Source organism: Loxodonta africana, chromosome 12, assembly GCF_030014295.1.
Source record: "Loxodonta africana isolate mLoxAfr1 chromosome 12, mLoxAfr1.hap2, whole genome shotgun sequence".
Classification (NCBI taxonomy): Eukaryota; Metazoa; Chordata; class Mammalia; order Proboscidea; family Elephantidae; genus Loxodonta; species Loxodonta africana.
The window spans coordinates 61,796,237-61,819,454 of NC_087353.1; the positions used below are offsets into that span (position 1 = coordinate 61,796,237).

Consider the following 23,218-nt stretch of genomic DNA (forward strand, 5'->3'; position numbering starts at 1 on the left):
CCTTCAGAGCTGCTCTGAGTGGACTCTGTGCTAATTTGGGTAAAGGAAAGATGTAGAATCCCAAGAGAGAATTTTTTTAGAGTTGGCCAGTGTAAGAATGAATGCTGCAGATAGTTTCTTTGAGAAGGTTTTCAGACTTGATCCTAACAAAGCCTCTGACACCAGCTTCTGAGGCTAAGTCTGTGTACCTTTCTGGATATAAATCAGCCAGGCTTTTTGGTGACAATTTCTTGATTTCTGATCCCCAGCCTGTATTACCTGATGCTCAAGAACTTTCTCATGTAGTATGTTGTTGTCATGTGCCATCAAGTCGATTCCAACTCATCGTTGACCCCATGGTACAGAGTAGAACTACCCCTTAGTGTACTCTAGGCTGTCACCTTTACAGCAGCAGGTCTCTGGGTCTTTCTCCCGGGGAGCTGCTGGGTGGGTTCCAACTGCCAACCTTTGTGTTAGCAACCAAATGCTTAACGATTTCGCCACCAGGGCTCCTTCTCATTTAGTATAAATACTAGGACCTGAAATCAGTATCCCTCATTCTCAGAATATTTTCCAAAATTCTCTCTAGCTTTTCATTTGTTTTTAGTGGGGTTTCTTACTCAAATTCTTAGATGGTTTTTAAAATGTCACCCCAAAAGCCTCTCAATTGAGTGCATTTATGGAAAGTAGTTATTAAATTTTTTTTGGTGGGGGGGGGCGGGTATTGGAATGTTACAGATGCCTTTAAAAATGTACTTAAAAGTGTGCCTTTTCCCTAAAAAACACTGCCATGTACGTGCACACACACACACACACACACACACACACACACAAATTCTATATAAACATCAGGGAGTTCGTGGACCCACCTGATAACCATTCAAAAATGGCTAGATTTGAACCCATTAAAAACATTTAATTGGTTTTCCTGTTGGATGGGGCAGCAGGGTAGAGGAGTTTTAAATAGACTTTGCTTCAAGACTATATTTGTGCCTGGTCCATATTCTGTCACACAAGCAGATTGTATAGTTCGGGGGACATCCTGTACTTTCTTTTTCCCCTTTGATTTTATTTTTTTAAGTAAACTAATTTGCTGTAGTGCAGTCATTCCCTGCTTGCATTCATCCAAATATTTAACCACTGTTATTATTTCCCTAAGAAAATGAGATGTGCACTTGCACTATGGTCTTGCAAAAGCATATTGCAGTCCTCCTGTGATTGACGGGCAAGACAATTACCTCTGCATGGCTAGGCAGACCATCTCTGCATTAAAATAGGGCTGTGTCTGTTCAATGCGTGACCTCACCTCCTTCCTCCCATGCCTCGGCTGTGATTCCTGTATCTACAGCTGCACACTAACAGTGGGACCCTGAGCCCTCCTTTCCCTACATAGCTGATATTTTAAGTGAAACTATTTCTTTGAGCCTTAAAAAAAAACAAAACAAGAAAGTTTGGGTACGTTCTTGGAAACCAGCATGCGACTTTGTAGAAGAGTTATATTTTGCCCAGCTCCCCCTTACAAATAGTACCTAGGAAGCTGGCCCTCAGTTTTGTTTCCAGTGTAAAGTAAGACTTGGGAGATGGCGTGTCCACACTGCAATGATTCTCCAAGTGTGTAGTCACTGGACCTGGAGTCCCTGGGGGGCACAAAAGGTTAATGTGTTCAGCTGCTAACCAAAAGGTTGGAGGTTTGAGTCCATCCAGAGGCACCTCAGAAGAAAGGCTTGTAGATCTATTTCCAAAAAAATCACTATGGAAAACCCTGTAGAATACAGTTCTATCCTGACACACATGGGGTCTCCATGAGTTGGAGTCAACCAGATGGCAAACTGTACCTGGGTGGTGCAAATGGTTAGTGGACTAGGAAGCTAACCAAAAGGTTGGAGGTTCAAGGCCACTCAGAGGCACCGTGAAAGAAAGGCCTGGTGATCTAATTCTAAAAAAATCAGCCATTAAAAACCCTGTGGGGCACAGTTCTGCTGTGACACACAGGGGTTCACCACATGAGGCCGAATCAGCTCACAGCAACTGGTGTGCCGGTAATCCTTGAACCAGCAGCCTCGGCATCACCTGTCTCTTATTGGAAATGCAAATTCTCAGCCTTGCCACCCCCATCCACATCTATCGAATCAGACCGTCTGGGCTTGGGGCATAGCCACAGCATTTCAACAAGCCTTCCGGGCGATTCTGATATGCGCTCAAGTTTGACCGCTGCCTGCCATAGTAGTTAAAAGTTTGGGCCTTGGCACCACGCTACCTGGGCTAGAATCCCAGCTTAGTCAATACTGAGCTCTCTTAACTTCATCTCTAAAGAGATGATAATAACAGTATCCATCTCTTCAAGGTATTAAGAGGATTAAATGGGATAATGAGCATCGGATGCTTAGACTGGGGACTGACACACACTAATTGCTCTATAAGTGTGAGTAGTGGTGGTAGTCGTGCATGTTCTATTGCTAGTAGCTTAGGAGAAATGCACACAGCACACTGGTAACCTGGTAGCCCATTTAGTGGCTTCCATTTCATGCTGCGAACTAGGATGACCATATTGGCTGCTTGTTCTTCAGCGTGATTATGAAGGTAGATCACTCATCCTCTCGTTCATTTCTCTCCAAAACTTTCAGAAGTCACTCTTGGTGTAAACAAACGATACGTACAGGTGAAGTTTATACTGTTTTTGCTAGGTGCCTTCAGAGCCCTGGTGGCACAGTGGTTAAGCATTTGCCTGCTAACCAGAAGGTCAGCAGTTCGAATCCAGCAGCCACTGCTTGGAAATCGTATGGGGCAGTTCTACTCTGTCCTATAGGGTCGCTAGGAATTGGAATAGACTTGATGACAATGGGTTTGGGTTTTCTTTTTTGGTTAGGTGCCATCAAGTTGATTTCAACTCATAACGATCCCATGTGACAGAGTAGAACTGCCTCACAGGGTTTTCTAGGCCGTAATCTTTACAGGAGCAGATTGCCAGGCCTTTCACCCTGCTGGGTGGATTCAAACCACCAACTTTTGGGTTAGCAGCTGTGTATTTAACTGTTGCACCACCAGGGCTCCTTATAGTTTATAACAGCAGCTAGGCTTCTTCCTTTCCTCTCTCTGCTGGGCCTCTCAACCCCCCAAAGTCCTTCCTCCCAGCCCTCAGAGCGGGCTAGGCACCCTCCAGGGCCTGAGCCTCACACTGTCTGTTCCCTTTGCCTATCTGCTCTTCTTTCCTCACTACCTAGCTAATCCTTGAGATTTCCAAGTCACTTGCTCAGCCTTCCCTGACCTCTGCTTCCTTCCATTATACATTCCTAAAGGCCGTTGTTCTCCCCTTTCCTGGGCCTGTCACAGTACAAGTTGTCATTGATGTGCATGGCTCTGTGCTTGTGTGTGCTGCGAGGGCAGGTTTAGTGCCGGCTTGCCCACGCTGCATCCATGCCGTAGCGTAGTGGTTGGAGTACAGCGGACATTCAGTTACTATTCTCTTCACGCCTGGATTGCTTTCTGCCTAGACTGCTGGGCTGATCTCCTAACTCAGAGTCCAGTTTTGAATCTTTCTCCTCTTCCCCTCCTGCACTGTTAATAGCCATTGGCACTGAGTAACCACATCAGGGGCCAACCTGAGCATGTGGACTTCCTCCTCCTCATCAGTTACTGAATTCTCCCTGGAGCTGAGAAAGAAATGACTCAGAGAAATGCCTCTGTGTCATATTCTGCCACCTCCTAAAAATGCCCGACCTCCGCTTTCAAACATGGGCAATATTCACCCAACAGATATCTCTCCAACACTTCCTAGGTACGAGGTAATATGTTAGGCATATAGTGGTATCGAATCATGAAGAAGTTTTTGGGAATGTCTCTCAAGGCAAAATAAGCCACTACATAATACACACCCTTAAAATGAGGTAGAAATTAATGGTAGCCCAGCCGAGGGCAGAAAAAGTGACGTTGGCGTTCACAGGAGGGAAGAAGAACTCAGCTTTGTGTGGGCATTAGGTAAAGCTGATAGAGTTGGTGAGGTTTAATAAGAGTTATCATGTTGTAAGTCGCTAAGTGGTGCAAGCAGTTCGAGTGCTTGGCTGCTAACTGAAAGGTTGGAGGTTTGAGTCTACCCAGAAGCTCTGCAAAATAAAGCCCTGGCAAACTACTTCCAAAAAATCAGCCATTGAAAACAAGCCGCATCAGGGACAGTTCTATTCTGATACACATGGGGTCACCATGTGTCGGGGTTGACTTGACAGCAACTGGTAACTGTTTACCATGTTGTAGGCACCTCCTTTCTGCCGTGCATGTTACTTATCATTTTACATGCGTTATCTCACTGAGTTCTGTCATCACGGGGGCACTTAGTAACCTTTTCCCCCATTTTCCATAAGAGTAGATGAAGCTGAGATAGCTTAAGTCATTTGACCAAGGGCACACAGCTACTAGTTGGAGAGGCAGGAACTTGAACCAGATACTCACATGTGCCCCATCTAACTTGGCTCTTGAGTGGTAATCTGCTTTTGGATGAGGATATTTGGGAAAGGGGCGGGGGGAAGGCTTTCCAAACACAAGGAATAGTGTGCACAACAGCACAAAAGAATGAAAGAACAGGGCAGAAGCTATTTTGGTCTGGTTAAATGATTAGTTCTGGGGTTCTGGACCCAAACTAAATGTTTGCTGCTCCTCCCCCATTTCGTCAGATCTGCTTCAGGTCCTGTTGACAGAGGCTGGCCCAGCCTCCTGACTCCCAGCAGACACTCGGTTTTTATGTTGGAAATGTTGAAAGAGAATTCAGAGTATAGCTCACAGTGCTGCACACCTCGGTATCTTGGATTAGGGTTTCACGCCACTTGACAAGGGCTCTTGTGAACTGTAGCCCTCTAGGATCAAAATAAAAACAGCTGAAAGCTGTTCCTACCAACCTCCTTAGAGTGTGAAATCCCTGCCACCTTTTGAAGGATAATGGTACTTGGGGTTTAGTCAATCAACTCTGAAAAGCTCTGTGAAGCACAATGTAGTGTTCTCCAGCAAACCAGTATCACTGCTGTGTGTGTGCGGGTGTGTGCGTGCGCGCGCATGTGTGTGTGAGTATGTGTGCACGTGTGTGCACCTGAATGTGTGAGTGTGTATGTGTGTGAGTGTACCCGTGTGTGTGTGTTTGTGTGCGAGTGTTGTAAAGTGGCTTCCCTTGGCTCAATGCACTTGGCTTAAATGTGGGTCCACTCTGCTGCTGAAATCTGCTAGAACCCTTGGGTAATCAAAGCTGTGCTTCCATTAGAGCCCCAGCTACATTCAACACTGGGGCTCATTGGTCCCTTGCCAGAATCATAAATCATCTAGAAACTTCCTGGGAAGATATCACGGAAGGTTATTAATAACACCCACCGACCTTTGAAAAACACAAATTTACAAAGGCATTTTTATATTCGAATATCCTGTGAGCCTCACAAAAGCCCTGGGAGGCGCACAGGCTACATAGGATCCTCACTAGCCCCATTTCAGTGGGGGGAGATGTAAGTCCGTGTCCCATGATCACATAGCTACGAGCTTCTTGTCCTGGCTGCGTCAGCCAAAGTGCACCAAGAAACTTCTGGAAAAGTCCAAGGGGTTTGTCTTTGTTTTTTTCCCTCCTGAGAAGTCTCTTCTTTCTGGGACAGTGAGTATACAGGTGGTGACCAGAGACCAGAAGCCAAGCTTGTTGAATCATACTGTGGGCTTTTCTTGGTCTAGATGTAGTGTATGTGAATATACACACATACACACATGTATGTGCACAGATGTGCAAACACAAACATGCATCTGTACTTGCACACACACATGGGCATGATGTATGTATGCACACACATAGGTATTCATATATATGCATACACTAACACACATACAAGGAGCCCTGGTGGCACAACAATTAAGTGCTCAGCTGCTAGCTAAAAGGATGGCGATTTGAACCCACTCCGTGGCCCCATGGGAGAAAGACCTGGCAATCTGCCCCTATAAAGATTACAGCCAAGAAAAAAATCCTATGAGGCAGTTCTGCTCTATCACATGGGGTCACTATGAGGCAAAATTGGACTCAGTGGCACCCAACAACAACAAACACACATATATACATACAGATATATACACATATATGTTCACACACACATACACAGATACACACATATATGCATTCATATACATATGCACACACCACATAAACACATGCAAATACACACATATATATAAACACATAAACATATATACACATGCTAACACATGCATATAATTGGAGATATTCCCTTTTATATGCTGTAAAAGACTGGCAAATAGCCAAATATACTATTATAATATTAAAATATATATATAGAAGAAAACAAATATAAACCATTTTGGCATCCCTTATTGAGAAAGCAACTATCCGTGCCCTGCCTTTATCAACCAGACATTATAAACAGATTTTTTGAGGGGGGCGGGGAGGGCTGGAGGAGTTTTGTGGTTTGACGGAATGCAAACTCTGAAGTCTTAAGACCCTCCGACCTGTCCAGGCCTCTGAAGCTCCAACTTAGCCATCTGTGCAATTCGAGGCTGTGAATTTCGGCCTACCCTCCTGAGAAAGCGGGGTGCTGGCTACCACACCCTGATGCCTGGCTACCCCCGGAGCCCGCACTCATTTTCTCGGTTTGATCTGCTGGTGTCTCCAGCCTCCTTAACCAGTGTGAAGGCTCTCCTCGGTTCCTGTGGTTTGAATCTTGCGACCCACCGGACTAACCTGGCCACTTCGGGGGTTGGTGTGTCGCATGGGGAAATGCACTAATATGGATGTTTTTCTTTGTGTGTGCACCCTTGCAGTGTTGTTTACCAGGATGGATTTTATGGTGCAGACATTTATGTAAGTATTCATTAACGTGCATGCCATCCTTGTTTCCTGCCGGAGTCATTCTTTTTACAAGTTTGCTGCATTTATCTCTACCTGGGGTTGTCATTTTCCTCCTCCTCACCTGTAGAGAAGCATCCAGAGGCTCGTGTCGCAGGGCTTCTGCTCACCATAGTCATCACACACTGTGCATTAGAGTGCAGTTAACTCTTTGATCGGCAACAGATTAAAGGTGAGCCCTCCCCCCAACAGAAGGCGTTTCTTTGTGCCAAATTAAAGAACCCAATCCAACACGCAAAAGAAATTTATCTCTAAAGCGACTAGGGCAGCCTGTGTGTTTTCAGTGAAATGTTTAGGATAACAGCTGTACGTACCAGCTGTACAGGGGTAAAGGTATTTTCATGGCTAATGTTTTCGATGTTTTTCTTATCAACACATCTAATTATTTATTTATTACAACAGCCTCAGAAAGACTGTCTCTCTCTCTCCCCCTGAACATGGACATTTTTAGCAAGAAGCATCTAGCTCTCCAAATGAAATGTATGTCAGCTTGAACATTAAACCCTGGTTCTCTAATGCTTTATTTCCTCTACTTACCAAAAATGTAACCAGACTTAGAACTGGTTGTTAAATGGTACCCCTTTATTAAACTTTCTGTTTTTAGGAAAGAGTAAGATTGCTTCCCATCATGGAGACCATAACTAAATTTACCTTTGTTGATCTAAAGGTAGTTTTTCTCCTGCATTATGATATTAGCAGCACTATTACACAAATGACTGAGAGCAGACACAGTGTAAAATAACTGAGCAGTATTTGGAGGGGGGTTGTTTATAATCATGTGATTTTTTATTACAAGTGACCTACAGTAAGCTCAGTGGATCCTATCTGTTGTTCTATAGACTAGATAACAAAGAAAAATAAAACCATAGTTCTGATCAAATGCATGTCATTTAGCAGAAAATTGACAAAGGCACTGGCGATTTCATTTTCTTCCTATTGAATTTCAAATGATAGTAATTTTGAGACATAGCATTAATCCCTGTCAGTGATGGACTTAGTTACATTCTGTTTTTATTGTATCAAAGTACATTTACTATAACCTCTGGGTTAGTTTTTTTTTTTTTTTTTTTAATAATAAAATGAATGAACAACCTGTTTGCCCTTTATTCACCTCGTGAGCAGCCACTTGCCTTTTCTGTGTAGCTTCAGCTGCTGCTTCTCATGTCCTCAGTTTCCAAACTTCTAGTTCCTTCATTCTAAACGGTGAAGCAGGCTGGGCAGAACAAGCCAGAGCTAAGCCACAGCCCCCGGTGCCTGATGGAGGAAGTCAGCAGCCCCCACCCTCAGGCTCCCTGTCCAGGTACCTGATGGAGGAAGTCAGCAGCCCCCACCCTCAGGCTCCCTGTCCAGGTACCTGATGGAGGAAGTCAGCAGCCCCCACCCTCAGGCTCCCTGTCCAGGTACCTGATGGAGGAAGTCAGCAGCCCCCACCCTCGGCCTCCCTGTGCTTAGCCTGTGGAGGGAAGTAAGATTCTAGTTACCAAAACTGACTTCAGGGCATTTCATTTTTTTTTTTTAATTTGGGAAATGGAAGGGACTAGAAAAGGAATGGAGGAATTAGGGGAATAAAAAAAAATCCACCAAAAAGAAAACTATCTCCATCAACACCTACCCAAGGAAAAAAAAACTGGATGTTGCTGAGCCTAGCTAAAAATAACAAAAAATACTAAGTCATGACCTGTCATTTATTGAGTATCTACCTCTCTGTGCTTCAGCTTCTTTATTTGTCAGATGACACTAATGAACTGAATTATTCATTTGTGTTTTCCTACAGATATTCCAAGTAGGCATCTTCTCCTTTTCTTGTAGATTCTTGTATAGGAGTAGAAGTAGAAGCTACCTGAAGACAGGGGCTGGGGGATCCCACAAAGAAAGAGAGGGAATAGACTAGTTAGAGTAATTGAGTAATTAGACAGAATGTGACTGTGTCAATTAGGGCAAGAAGCTACATTAGAAAATTTACTATGTTATGTTGTATTAGCTGCCATCGAGTTGGCCTTAGCAGTGGGGACCCCGTGCACAATGGGATTGGACCATGGTGATCCACAGGGTTTTCATTGGCTGATTTTCAGGAGTAGATGGCCAGGCCTTTCTTCCTAGTCTGTCTTAGTCTGAAAGTTCCACCGAATTCTGTTCAACATCATAGCAACACGAAAGCCTCCACTGACAGACAGGCGGTGGCCGCACATAAGGTGCACTGGCTGGGAATCGAACTTGCGTCTCCCTTATGGAAGGCAAGAATTCTACCACTGCCCCCAGAAAATCCACTAGAGCCACACAAATAGAGAAGAGGGACTTAGAAGAGAACAACTATGTCAGCATCTAGATTTAGGTTGCTGTTGTTGGTGCTGTTGAATTGATCTGACTCGTAGTGACTGTATGTGACAGAATAGACCTGCCCCATAGGGTTTCCCAAACTATAATCTTTACGGGAGTAGATCATCAGTTCTTTCTCCTGTGGAGCTGTTGAGTGAGTTTGAACTGCCGACCTTTCTGTTATCAGCCGAGTGCTTAACCGTTACACCGCAAAGGGCTCCTTCAGGAAGAGAAATTCCATCCAAAGAAGAAAGTCACAAAAAGTCCCTTGGCGCTTTTAGTTCTTTTAGGGTCGCTGTGAGTCAGGAGCAAAACAACCGTAGCTAACAAACAACAAATCATTTTAAAACTCTAATTTATTTTTTTTTAGTTTTATTGGACAGAGTAGCAAGCTTCTAGCTTGGATTATTTCTAAGGGAGATAAGAGAGGGTAGTCTCAGATTCTTCCTACTCAGATGGTTCTCCACCCTGTCAGAGCAACTCAACAACAGCAGTACATACACCAGAACACTCCCTTTTCTGTGAACCCTCCTCTCCCCCTCCCCTACCCTGTCTTTTCTCCAAGGTCTCTCCCTGCCTCCCACCTGGTATTGGAGCCCCCGGGCATTTCTCAGTCGGGCCTGAGCACAGAGGATTTGAAAGACCTCCATGATCCCTGCAATTGGCAAGTCACAACCTCCTGTCTAGAACTGCCTCCTTCTTAGGCTTCTCAGAGAAGAGGAGAATGGAGAGTTAAGGGAGAGATGATCAGAGATGTCCTGAAATTGCTGGAGGGAGTAGATTGTTAGGAGATGCTGTGAGGCGGAAAGTAAGGGAAAAGCGAGCCCAGCTTGTTAGGGCTGAGCGCAAAGAAAAAGTATCCTATGCAGGAGCTTAGCCTTGCAGAACTGCTCCTTCTAGCCACAAAGGAGACACTGGGGCACCGTGTGAGCGGCTGCTCATCCAACATGATGTAGCAGGCTTCTGCTTCACAAGGAAGGGTAGAAAAGTCATTTCTCAGGTCCCTTCCTCCTGAGGAGACTCGCCACACACACAGACGCGCACATGCACGCGCACGCACACACACACATATGCATACACGCACAAGCATGCACACATGTGCACATGTGCATACACACATGCACACACATTTGTATTTAAAGATAGATATTTATATAAACTAAATATATGCTGATCTTTTAAAATACTTATCCTTAAAAATAAAAATATGCATGTGCATGTGTGCAATTGTATATATAATTTATAGAACCAGCATATCAATAGAAACCTTGGTGGTGCAATGGTTAAGTCCTCAGCTGCTCACCAAAAGGTTAGTGGTTTGGACCCACCCAGGGGCCCCTCAGGAGCGAGACGTGGGAATCTGCTCCCGTCAAGATTACGGGCTAGAAAACCTTATGGGGCAGTTCTGCTCTATCACGTGGGGTCACTATGAGTTGGAATCAACTGGACAGCACCCAAGCACATGACAGCAAGTTCACTATTATTTCTTGGTGACGTTCATTTAAATAAATATGTTTTGATTAAAAGTGAGTCAAATTAAAGGGAAAACTTAATCATATCACATATTAAATATTTAGTATTTTAAAAGATAGGTATTTATATGAATTAAATATATGCTGATCTTTAAAAACACCTATCTTTTAAAATAAAAATGTGTTAGCACGTGTGGGCACTTATATATATATATATATATATATATATATATATATATATATATATATAATTCATGTAACTAGCATATCAAATCTACAAGTTCACAATTATTGCTTATGACATACATTTAAATAAATTTGTTTTAATTAAAAAGTGGTTCAGTTTAAAGAAAAAAGTTAATAACAGTGGAGGTGTACATGGATAGTACAGACTGTTTGAAAGATGAAGTAGAATGTTTTCAAGTCCTACACGGCGATTTGTTCCATTTATGGGTGAAGCTATAGATTTTGGGAGGCTAGAAATTGAACAAGAAGCTTAAAATAAGTGAACAGTATTGTATAAGGTCAGGATCACTGAACTTAATTGAGGACCTTGTCTTGACCCAGTCACGGGGAAGGAAATCAAAGAATATAGCATTTAATCAGAAGACGACTGTTTAAAAGGAAAGAGGGACAGAAAGAAATCATACAGAGTGAAAAATGAATGGACAAACTAGTGACTTTTCAGACCGGTCCTAAACAGGTTTCTGTTTGATGCCCTGGCTACACATAATTATTTCTGAATTTGTGTCAATCGGCCTTCCGACGATCCTATAACTGAGAGGTTTCCTCATTTCGCTAGTATCTGAGGTCAGTTATGAGAAGTGTCAGTAGCTCCAAGAACAGGCAAAACTAGAAAACAGAAATTCTCCAGATAAAAACCTCAAGTCCTTCGTATTTCTGAGACCCCACTTTCAGTGGTAGCTTGCTGAGATCAGGATTAGGCTGGCCCTCTGTCAGTCACCACCGGGAGGCAGGAGTCCTCCAACAGCTTAAGCGTGGGGGCAGCGGTGGCGGGTCAGCGGTAGAATTCTCTCCTGAGTTCGATTCCCGGCCAGTGCGCCTCATATGCAGCCACCACCCGTCTGTCAGTGGAGGCTTGTGTGTTACTGTGATGCTGAACAGATTTCAGTGGGGCCTCCAGACTAAGACAGACTGGGAAGAAAGGCCTGGTGATTTTCTTCTAAAAATCAGCCTGTGAAAACCCTATGAATCACAACGATCTGATCTGCAGCAGATCATGGGGTTGATGCAGGACCAGGCGGTGTTTTGTCCCATTGGCAGCTAACAATACCAACTGGAAGGCAGCTAACAATACCAACATGTAAGAGACAAGCTACTCAGCATTTCAGCTGCCTCCCTTTTCTCCTCGCCACAATGCAGTAAAGTGGGAATCTGATTACCACCATTTTTTTTTCCCCCAATAGAGGTAACTTTTTTTCAGAAAGGAGACTAAATAATTTGTATAGAAAGCCTCACTGAGCCTGGGGCTTAGCCCACATGATCTGGCCAGAGAGTTCAGGGCTTAAGCACTGAGTCAAGGGATAAAGTTACTGCCTCCTCCAGCAAACTGGAGAAATGCAGTGAAGGAAAGGAGAGCAGGGGCTGAGAAGTAAGGACCACGGAGAGGATAACAGGGTGGGCAGGTTGCTGGAGAACAATGTCTGCATGTGAAACGTGAACGCTAGGGGAGAGAGACAGGGACAGATAGACAGGGAGACAGACAGAGAGAGACACACAGGGAGAGAAACGGGGAGAGAGATAGGGAGACAGAGAGAGAGATGGAAAGAGAGACAAGGGGAAAGAGATGGGGAGACAGAGAGAGAGACAGGGAGAGATAGGGAGACAGGGAGAGACAGGGAGAGAGAGAAACGGAGAGACAAAGACAGGGAGACCGAGATAAACAGAGACGGAGATAGACAGAGAGACAGGGAGACAGAGAGAAACAGGGAGAGAGAGAGACAGACAGGAACAGAGAAAGACAGAGACAGAGAGACGGGGACAGGGAAAGAGACAGAGACAGGAAGACAGAGAGACAAGGAGAGAGACACAGAGACAGGGAGACAGAGAGAGACAGAGAGATAGGGAGACAGAGACAGGGAGACAGAGAGAGAGACATTGAGACAAAGAGACAAAGAGAGACAGAGAAAAAGAGATAGAGACAGGGAGACAAAGAAATAAGGAGAGAGAGACAGGGAGACAGAGAGAGACAGGGAGAGGCAGAGAGAAAGAGACAGGGAGACAGAAATAAGAACATTGACAGATGTAGCTCCAAAATCTTAGGTTTTTTTTACTAAAAAGCAAAGTTAAACAAAACTAAACTGGGAAGGAAAATTAGAGCATAAAAGAAATACACACACACACATATATACATGTTTTTCCCTGCAGGTCAGGCCCCCAAAATGTCCAACCATAAGATTCTCACCTTTGGAGCTGGAGAATTTCACTTGAATCTCTAGCCATCAGATGAAAGGGCAGCCTGACCCACAGACAGTTCCCACGTCAGTCTGTACGGGGGACTACTGAGAGGTTGTCGGCATTAGACTTGACCGAAGGGATGGCGTGTGGATGACACACATGCATGACGAGTAGCTTTTCTGGACATATATATTCATAATTTTCTCGTGTCATATATATCAAAAGTAGCTTTTGCTATTTCCACGTGATTCATTAGTTCTTTCATGAAATGCCATTCTGCTCTCTGTCGTTGGGTTGAAATTAACTTATTAAAAAAAGGTGTTGATGCAATTATGGCTGTGACTGCTGTTGTCTTAACTGCCTCAATAATTAGGGATCGAAATGAAATCCTCAGGTAAGCCAGAGAATCCCAGTCACCAGACAAAAAGCTGAATTTGAGAGAGCTAACTTGGGCTGTTGGAATATGCTTATATGCTTTGAAGGTTAAGAAGCCATGAAATTATCTTTTTTTCTTCTTTAAAAATAAACACCGATTATCACACAAATGTAATTAATGGGGTTCGATTCCCATCCCTACCTTCTTTTATCCTCCCAGTTACATAAATTTGCAAATAAACAAAAAAAAGTTTGGCAACGCCTTATTCCCTTTTGGGTTTGGTGGGTTACACCGGGGTCCTAGTGAAGTAAGAGAAGCAAACTTGTAAATGAATTGCTCTGGAATTTCTGTCTGACTTGTGCATTTTCTTTCATTTATTTCATTTTTGCATTGAAAACGTTACATTTCTGTTTCCTTATAGAGTAGTGTATCAAGAGCCTGTGTATGGCAATAAATTGCTGCAGGTATGAAATCCCAACTGGTGGAAAAACTCCTCACTCTGATCGTGGGTTTGCTGTGAAGTCCTACTAACCAGACACCTCCGGGGAGGGGAGATGTTTTCTAACATAGAAGGAGGAAAGACTTAACTGAATTTTCCAGCTTTGATATTAATTCTTCTAGAACAGAGATGATCATCTTTAGATTTTCCCTGCCCCTCTGGTATGTCCACCGATTGGCTTGGGCAATCCCTTCCAATATGAGGATGGTTTTCATGTCTGGCCTTGGGTGACCTTAGCAATGAGCTTTGTTAGACCATGAGACCATCAAAATGGGAGGCCAGTTTGACCATTCATTTCTTGGCTTAAAGTGTACCTGGAGAGAGAGAGACAGCACCCCCAAATCGTTAACTCAACCAACATAAATTCAGGGAAAAGAATTAGAGGGTTTCATGGAATGAATTGTCTGGGTAAGGCTTTAACATGTTCCTAGAGTCACTTGGAATGGTTATACCAAAAACCTCTTGGATATCCAGCTTTGATGGTCAGAATAAGGAGCCCTGGTGGTGCAGTTGTTAAACCCTGGGCTGCTCACTGAAAGATTGTTGGTTCAAACCCACCTAGCTGCTCCAAAGGAGAAAGATGTGGCAATCTGTTTCCATAAAGATTACAGGCCAGAAAACCCTATGGGGCAGTTCTAGTCTGTCACATGGGGTTGCCATGAGTTGGAATCAACTCAATGGTACTCAGAAACAACATAGCTAACATAACTCTCCCTGTTCTCATTAGAACTGGCCAGAAATTTGCTTCACATCTGTTGTTATAGCATTCAAACCCGTTTCCCTCCCCCGAAACAACCTCCAGATGAACAAACTTGTACGGAGCAGAAAGAGCCCACGCCCCCATTGGAGTGAAGCTGGTTGAGACTCTCCAAATTGGGCCTGTAATCAAACATTAAAACTGGCCAATAACAATGAAAACAAATGTAAAGAAAGATCAGTGGGTGTTTTATTTCACGAGTTTCCCTGTCGCCTGCAATTCCCATTCTTATTCACTATTAACACAATTAAGAAAGCATATTTTTTACCATCAGAACTGATTGAGTTTTAATGAAAAATCTAACACGAAAAAAGGACAGCTGGGCCTAAAAAAGGACAAACTAATCAAAATTGCTGAGATTGACTTTTATTGTCGCATATCAAGAACACTAAATTCTATTGTCACACTTCAAAAATAGCTGTGTGAAGCAGATGAATAGGGGGTATGGTTCATATTGCAGTTTTTTATTTGACAAATGTTTCCTTAAATGTTACAATAGCAAATAAAATGTCCATTGAGTTCCTTATTTAACAATCCACCAGTTTTGCACAAAGTAAGACCCTTGTATATTGTCAGTAAGGAGACCTCTACTGCCTGTGATTAAACCCATTATCACTCCTTGGAGTCCCTGGGGGGTGCAAACAGTTAGCACACTCAGCTACTAACGCAAAGGTAGGCAGTTGGAGTCCACCCAGAGACCTCAGAAGAAAGCCTGGTGATCTTCTTCCCAAAAAGTCAGCCATTGAAAACCCTATGGAGCACTGTTCTCTCTGACACACATGGGGTCACCATGAGTTGGAACTGACTTGATGGCAACTGTTTTTTTTTTTTTTATATGTACCCAAGCCAGAGTGAAACAGACACACACACGTATACAGTCCTACTGCCCTACATCCCCACCAGCACGCTAAGCTTTCACCTCTCTTCCTAAGCAATTCACTGTATAGCTATTAGAACATCTTTTATCAGAAGTATGCTCTAAAGTTAAAAATTTAATTTCCATTGTCAAAGTAATCTGAGACACGTTAGAGAGCCACAGTGTTCATCACTATTATGTCAGGAAGCCCCACAAATGGAGGAACGAGTTTCATTTCTTTTAACCAAGTGTTTCTCAAACCCGTTTGGTCATGGAACCCTTCCTTTCCCGTGGTGAAGTAGTTAAGAGCTCGGCTGCTAACCAAAAGGCTGGCAGTTTGAATCCACCAGCCGCTCCTTGGAAACCTTATGGGTCTGTTCTACTCTGTTCTATAGGGTCACTATGAGTCGGAATCGACTCGATGGCAACAGGTTTGGTTTTTTTGGTATGAATATCCCACCAAGCACAATTATGAAAATGTTCTATTGGCAGGTCATTGAAGGTCCTTAACTGGTGTCTTTTTCAATGGACCACTAGAGGCCTCGATAACGAAAAAAAAAAAAAAAAGTGTTTTCAGAACAAGTGAGCCACATTTTTATTTTGGCGAGAGGAACAACCCATAATGTCCATTTAACATTTATATTTTATATATGGTCACATTTATATTTTGCTCGCCAACATGTGAAAAGTGAGCATGTTTTATGAGCACGGAGTGTAGCACTATCTTGTGCTTCTCGTCCCTTTTTCCTTTGGTTTGGAGGTGGGGAAATTCTAATTGTCAACCACACATTTTGGTCCTACGGACCGGGAGGACCGGGTTTGACAAGAACACGGTCTGCTGGTGGCAAATGGGAGTGAGCACTCCTTCTGCAGACATTAGCACAGAGCCTTGCAGAAGTTCTGTCCACGCTCAGTGAGCCGCAAAATATGGGGCAATAAAATTGATTACAGTCACCTGTTAGAAAGGCAAATTAAAGCAATTTGTATTTTTTTGATCATGTTACAGCGTATGCACATGTGCGCCTAGTTAATACACAACTGTTTCTCCCCTAAAATGGATTTCATACAGAAGAAAAATTGCATAGAAAGACAGTGCAATACTATGTATACACGTGGAGGTATCGAGCCACCAAACCCCCTCCCTCTTTTTTTCAGTTATTACCTGTGTCAGGGATCACTCAGATCTTTGCTGTCTAATACTGTAACTACCAGCCACATGTGGCTATTTAAATTTAAATTCAAATTAACTAAAATTAAAGAAATTAAAAATTCATCTAATTGCACGAGCCACATTTCAAGTGCTCAGTAGCCACTTCTGACAAAAATAAATAAATAAACTCGTTGCCACCGAATCAATTCTGACTCATAGCGACCCTGTAGGACAGAGTAGAACTGCCCCATAAGGTTTCCAAGGAGCACCTGGTAGATTCGAACTGCCAACCTTTTGGTTAGCAGCCACAGCTCTTAACCACTACTCCACCAACCGGGGTTTCCAGACAAAATACCCAAATTAAAGCCAGTTGCCATGGAGTCGACTCCGACTCAGAGGAGCCCCATGCACGTCACAATAGAACTGTGCTCCTTAGGGTTTTCAATGGCTCTGATCTTTTGAAAGTAGATCAGCAGGCCTTTCTTCTAAGGAGCCTTTGGTTGGGCTCAAGCCACCAACTGTTGGGTTCGTAGCCGAGCACCTAACCATTTATGCCTCCCAGGGACTCCTCCACTTACGATAAGTGGCTGCCATATTGGACAGCACAGGTGTAGAAAGTCAATTTGACAGCACTGAGCCCACTGATCAAGCTCAAGATCCCTGTCCCGACTGTCCTGGTGTTAGCAAGCTATGACCTTGATTTATGAATCAGGAATGCTTGTAAACAAATTCCTAAATAACAAAGACAAACATCAGGGCACTGACCACTTGTATCTGCCATGCATAGAACCACTTATTCTCCCTAAATGGCCAAAGCAGGTGCAAATATACAGAGTAGGGGTCCTTCCAGAAGCTTCATAGGTGAGCACATCTGTTGTGCAGAAGGATCCTGTGTGTATACACCTGCATTTTATATTTATACAAGAATCTCCAAGGAATTGTCATTGTGGTTCAATATTTGTTACTATTTCCATTCCTGGAGTTCCTCCTACACACCCAACTCACTAGCTACTTTCATTGGCCAAAACTATTGCAGAAGTTGGGGGGGAGGATCAAAATCCAAAAGAAGAGTATTTGCAAATGGGACATTGCCAGACATTTTTGCTGGGGCCAAATTCATAGTCACCAAATCATGACTTATATGGCCTCTGGTGATCTATGCAAATACTTTTTCCCCTCCAGGAGAGAAAAAAAAAAAATCACACACACACAAACGTTTTTCCCTTCAAAGCGTTCAGCCAGTTACTGTTAATACCTCCCGCGGTGCAAGCGATTAGCTGAAAATTTGGCAGTTTGAACCCACCCAGAGGAATCTTGGAAGAAAGGCCCAGGGATCTGCCTCCAACAAGTCACAGCCTCAAAAACCCTGTGGGGTACAGTTCTACTCTGCCCATGTGGAGTCACCATAAGTCAGAATTCTGGGTTTTTTTTTTTTTGGATGTAGAACATTTTCTTAATAGACTATGTTATGTCAATTGAGCTAGATGTCCCCCAAGACCATGGTCCCCAGCCCTCAGCCCAGCAGCCCATTAGTCAGAATCTTAACAAGCACCACCACCAACTAGCCAATCCCAGCCCTTCCTTACCTTGTAGAGTTTAATACACGTACCAGCGCGCCTTTCCTGTTTCTTTCTGTATGCCTTATGAAAGACAAGGAAACGGGCAAACAGATGAAAGAATGGCTCCTGAAACCTGGTGGCCTAATTTCCCCCCAGGCCATCATTCTGCCGCTGCAGCCTGGTGCTGGTATGACAAACCGCTTTGCTTTTACAACTCCTCAGCAGATTTTAATGAGTTTCCCGGTACCTAATTAGAGAACGTTGTGCTTGGAACACCAGGTGGTGGCTGGCTAAGACCTCTGTTTTAACTTCCACATTGTTTTCCAGGAAATAATCCAAATTATTGATGATTATCTGTCAGGATGTTTTGGATACGGCTTCTCCAGTGCTGGTCTGGAGGATGAGCTTCTTTGAGGATAGACTAGCTTTTGTGATCGGCTGTGAAGGCCATGGCAGATTTACTCGGAAGCTTTGCCATGGCTGGACAAGGGTAGAGGGAAATGCTTGAGACCAGTTTAGCTACATTTTGAAAGATGCCTTTTGCAGCTTTTCTGCTTCGACTGTTTCCTCCCTATTACTTGATTCCCTCCTATACATATAGACCAAATTTAATGAACTCCCCCACTCTTGATTTTACTACATATCACAGCCTTGAAAACACTATGGGGCAGCTCTACTCTGCACACATGGGTGGCCAGGAGTTGGAATTGACCGGAGGACAACTAACCACCACCACCCTCGGACATACTATTCTGTCCTGAATTGCCCCAGTTTGGTGAGGGCAAGATCCCTTCCGCAAAGGATTATGGAGCTGTGTCTTGTCATTAGAACCTAAATGGTCCCCATGTTACCTGTCGGTGGAAACTGGGTCCTGTTTGTTAATTGTGCCAGATCATTCAGCGGTGGTTGATGTACCGCTGTGGTCTGCTGAGCGAGAAGCTCTGTGATTTTCACAGTTTGACAATCGATGCTCCACGGAACACAATTCCTTTCAAATGTGTCCATTTGCTTGTCCTCTCTGCTTCATTGAACAATTACAATTACCGTTACATACAACTAAATGTTAATTATATTTTTTTCGGGTTCTTTTTTCCTCTCTGAATGATTTTATTTCCAAATTAGAAGACCTCATCATATTTTGCACACCAAATTTCCCATCTGATCTTATGTGATACATTGTAGTGATGCGTCTTTAGCTGAAAAGACAGAATTTTTAAGAGACATTCAGCATTCATTTTTGTAATAATTATGTAACACTTACAAAACTAAAGGTTTTTTTTTAATATCTTGAGTGATCAAATGATTGCATATGTGAAAGATGACTAATATTTTCCTATCAATGGATTATCTGATTTTTTTTTATAAATGTAAAAGTAAAGGGCATTCACTGGAGCTGTATTTTATTGCATTTTTTTTACCGATGTAAAAATGCAGATAATACATTTGCCAGCTCAACATTTTTCACATCTACAATTCAGTGAGATGAATTACATCAATCCTGTTGTGCAACAGTCACCAATATCCTTTGCCAAATTTTCCATCCCTGTAAATAAAAACTCAGTGCCCCCTAAACAATCATCAAGGATCATTTGCATAAAATGTACATTAAAAAAAATAACTAATAAATAAAAGTAAAGCATAATCATTTCAGAAAATCTGGAAAGTCCAGCAAAGTATAAGGAATGTGTAAATAATCATCTGTAATCCTCCCCACCCCAAGGCAATCATCATTAACATTTAGGTATATTTCCTTCAGAGGACCTGGGTTCTCCCTTTGGGATATTCTTAAAACTGCTAACCTTTAACACCCAGCTAAGGTTGGTGTTCAAGCCCCTACGTCTGCAGTGTGTTTGTACTTCTACTTTGATACTAAGCTCATTAACCTCAACCTTAGATCGTAGAGTTGGGTTAACTGCTGTTCTGGTGTGTCTCGCAACTGGGCATCCCCCGAGTTGGGCTCCTCTGCTTTTCTGAGTCAACTCTCTCCTTGTGTTTTAGGGTGGTTATGCTGCATACCGCTACGCCCAGCCTACTCCTGCCACTGCCGCTGCCTACAGTGACAGGTAAGGGTCTTCCTTCTTGTGCTCGGAAACCATTTGGAAATTAACTTAGCTGGTGGGAGAAGAGACTCTCATCGGGCCTTGGTGAAAATGCATGACTGCTTGGAAGGTAGCACCCAAAAAATCCAATCCCGCGGTGAAGGTAGACACCGAGTCACCCAGAGACAGAATGATTGATTCAGCCTAGTTCTTTCTAAACTCTTCCTCTCTGCCAAGACACGAAGCCGTGATATACCTTGGCCCTACCTAGTTGTTACACCTCTCTCAATTCCCATGCCAACACAGTCTGCATGCATACACATTACACTCCTTGTACAGCCTTCTCGTGGTCTTCTATGTAGGACCATGGTTTCCTCTAACTCATAGGAAGAGAAACAGAAGATGATCCTGCAGGCGTTTGCCTAGATTTCAAGCACTCTATATCCCGTTTTACAATATTTTACACCAAGTTAGGCCTTCCCTCCATTGCATTTTTGAATTCTAAACAAAGGAATAGGGGAGGTGTATGCCTGGCATTCGTAGTGAGATGCATTCTTTTTGGCAATGCCCAGTGTCCGATCCTATGAACGTAAGTGGACTTGTATTTGTAACACACCCCACACATGAAGACTGGCAGTGGAAAGGACAGAGGTGTTTGAGAAATGCAGAAGTCAGGATGGAGAAGTGGGGAGCTTTGTTACTTGGACTTAACAGATGAGTGGTTCCTGAGCAGCAAGCCAGAGCTATTTTTGTATATAGTGCCTTTAAAAAAAAAAAAAAAAAAGTATGCGTTTTCATATTGAATGCAACTCTTGGCTCTGTTTCTGAGGACATAAATGTGAATGTTCCAATGCTGTGCATGCCCGATCGTCATGGAGGGTGCTTATTCTGGTAATGGCGTCTTTGATTTAAAAACCTGTTTCACGAATAAAACAATAATGATAATAATTTGCATGTGTGGCTGAGGCATGCTGGGTCAGACAGGTAAGCAAGTGATGTCTTTGACTCTTGATGGAGAAGTGTCAGCCGCCAACTGGTTCTCCCACCTGGCCTGTCACGGCTTAGTTCCTACCTCGGTTTGCTGTGGTGTGCTTCTCTGCAGTTCCATTTCATTTCTCACAAGGTGTGTCGTTAGCTCATTGCAGCTACGGGGTTCTTCTGTGACATCATAATGAAAGCAAGATAAAGCCCTCAACCCTGATAGCTATCCTTTGAAAACCCCCATGCAGACACTTGTCACCAGTAGCTCTTTGGCAAGATAGAGTTGACATCGGCTGTCTTGTTGTATGCAGGTATTATGATGATGAGGATTTTCTTACGAACAGCCATCACAAGTTATCAAGGCCGTAAGTGGCCTCCAAACAATTATCATGATGCAATCCTAAATACATAAATTACCCAGTTCCCCGATAATCAGTTGCCAAGAGGCAAAATATTTTTAGGTAAGTTGCTATCTTCAACACACTTTGATACTGGATTAGGAAAATAGAGAGGGTCAATAGGCTAATAAAGATGATGACAATCTTGAATTTCTTGAGATCGTTCTACAAATGAAAAAGGCTTAATGCTATTAAATTCTGCACCCTGAAGATTCACACAGTATGAATTGTTATGTGGTTCAGCTACAACCCTTAATTATTTTTATGAAAATATCTCTAGATGCTAAATTCTCAAACACCCACTTTGTATATAATTATAATCATAGTAACTTTAGCCTGCTGTATAATTACAAGAATCTTAAACAGAGTTATTTCTTAGGATTTTTATCTCGCTTCTCAGTATAAGTGCATCTATTCTCTAGTTGAAAAAAGGTTAATTACAAAGATATAATTTAAATAGCTCTCTCCAATAAGACCAATCTAGATATTTGAAAAAATAAATAATATCTAATACTATTGTTAGAACTATTTGAGAATCCAGCCATCCCATCTTGAATTCATCTAAAAATTAAGTTAAAATGTTGCTTCATTGTGGGGTACCATCTATGCAAATATGTGTATAAAATCTGTTATTTTAATTTTACGAAGATTTCCCATCGGGAACGTGTCCTACTGAGAAATTGCCTTCTCTCGGATTGGTAAATTTTGAATAACTCTGCAATTCCCACTTTAATAATTTCAGTTGAGGACGCCATCTAAATATGCTCTTGCCAGGTAATTGGCCTCTTGTTCATTAGGGAAATTTGCACACTAAGTTTTCTTGGTTGCTGTGGAGTTTGATTACCAGCCCTATCTAACTTTATTACAAGCAAGACACTTGATAGATATGGAATTATGTCATTGAAGTAAATGCAGTAAGAGGGCCAGTAAATTACCAGAAAACAATCTTTAAAATGATATTTCTGGTTTGATTTGTAAAGTGTATCTATGAAGCGGTGGTACTTCCTTTAATTCTTAGTAAGTGGGTAACGAGAAAGAAGACCCTTCTGAAAAAGATATACATTTTGGGGGAAATGTGAAATTACTAGTATAGCTTCTGAATCTACATGAAAGATGGCCAAGTATCTAGAATGCATCTGTGGGGATAGTAAATTATTTTTTTGCACCATTGCAGCATAGTATCAGTAGAAATAGACTCTTAGTGCTATTCTCCAGAAGACAGAATGACAAAGAAGAATAACTCCTTAACCAAAAGAAGCTGCTTCAAAATAAGAAATAAAATCAGCAAGGATGGAGAAGGCTTTGATCATGCTCACTGGTTGTCAATTGGATCGAAAGAGATACTGCAACAAACTTTCCCTGTAATCACGAGATTTATTCTTCAGAGGTCTTGAAAGAGAAAGTTTGATGTCCCTAGTAGGTAGGATTTTACCTTTCATCAGCACAAATTAAGCTCTCATCAAATTAAAGATTCAGGGACCTTTGAAAAACATTGAACACCGGTAACCTCAGAATTGTCCACAAGGTCCTTCACAAGCACCGTG

At 42.7% G+C, this 23,218-nt stretch overlaps 1 protein-coding gene across 11 annotated transcripts in view; it reads left to right on the forward strand.

Moving 5' to 3' along the window:
* The window catches only part of RBFOX1 (RNA binding fox-1 homolog 1), a 440,264-nt gene that overhangs the window by 380,328 nt on the left and 36,718 nt on the right, over positions 1 to 23,218 (forward strand). For 7 of the 11 annotated variants that reach the window (XM_064295558.1, XM_064295563.1, XM_064295566.1 and 4 more), the window contains 2 exons: positions 6,769 to 6,808; positions 20,255 to 20,319. In XM_064295558.1, coding sequence (XP_064151628.1) covers positions 6,769 to 6,808; positions 20,255 to 20,319 — 105 coding nt within the window. Of the gene's footprint in view, positions 1 to 6,768; positions 6,809 to 13,856; positions 13,900 to 20,254; positions 20,320 to 23,218 lie in introns of all 11 variants that reach the window. The other 4 variants (XM_064295559.1, XM_064295564.1, XM_064295565.1 and 1 more) reach the window with 1 other exon arrangement.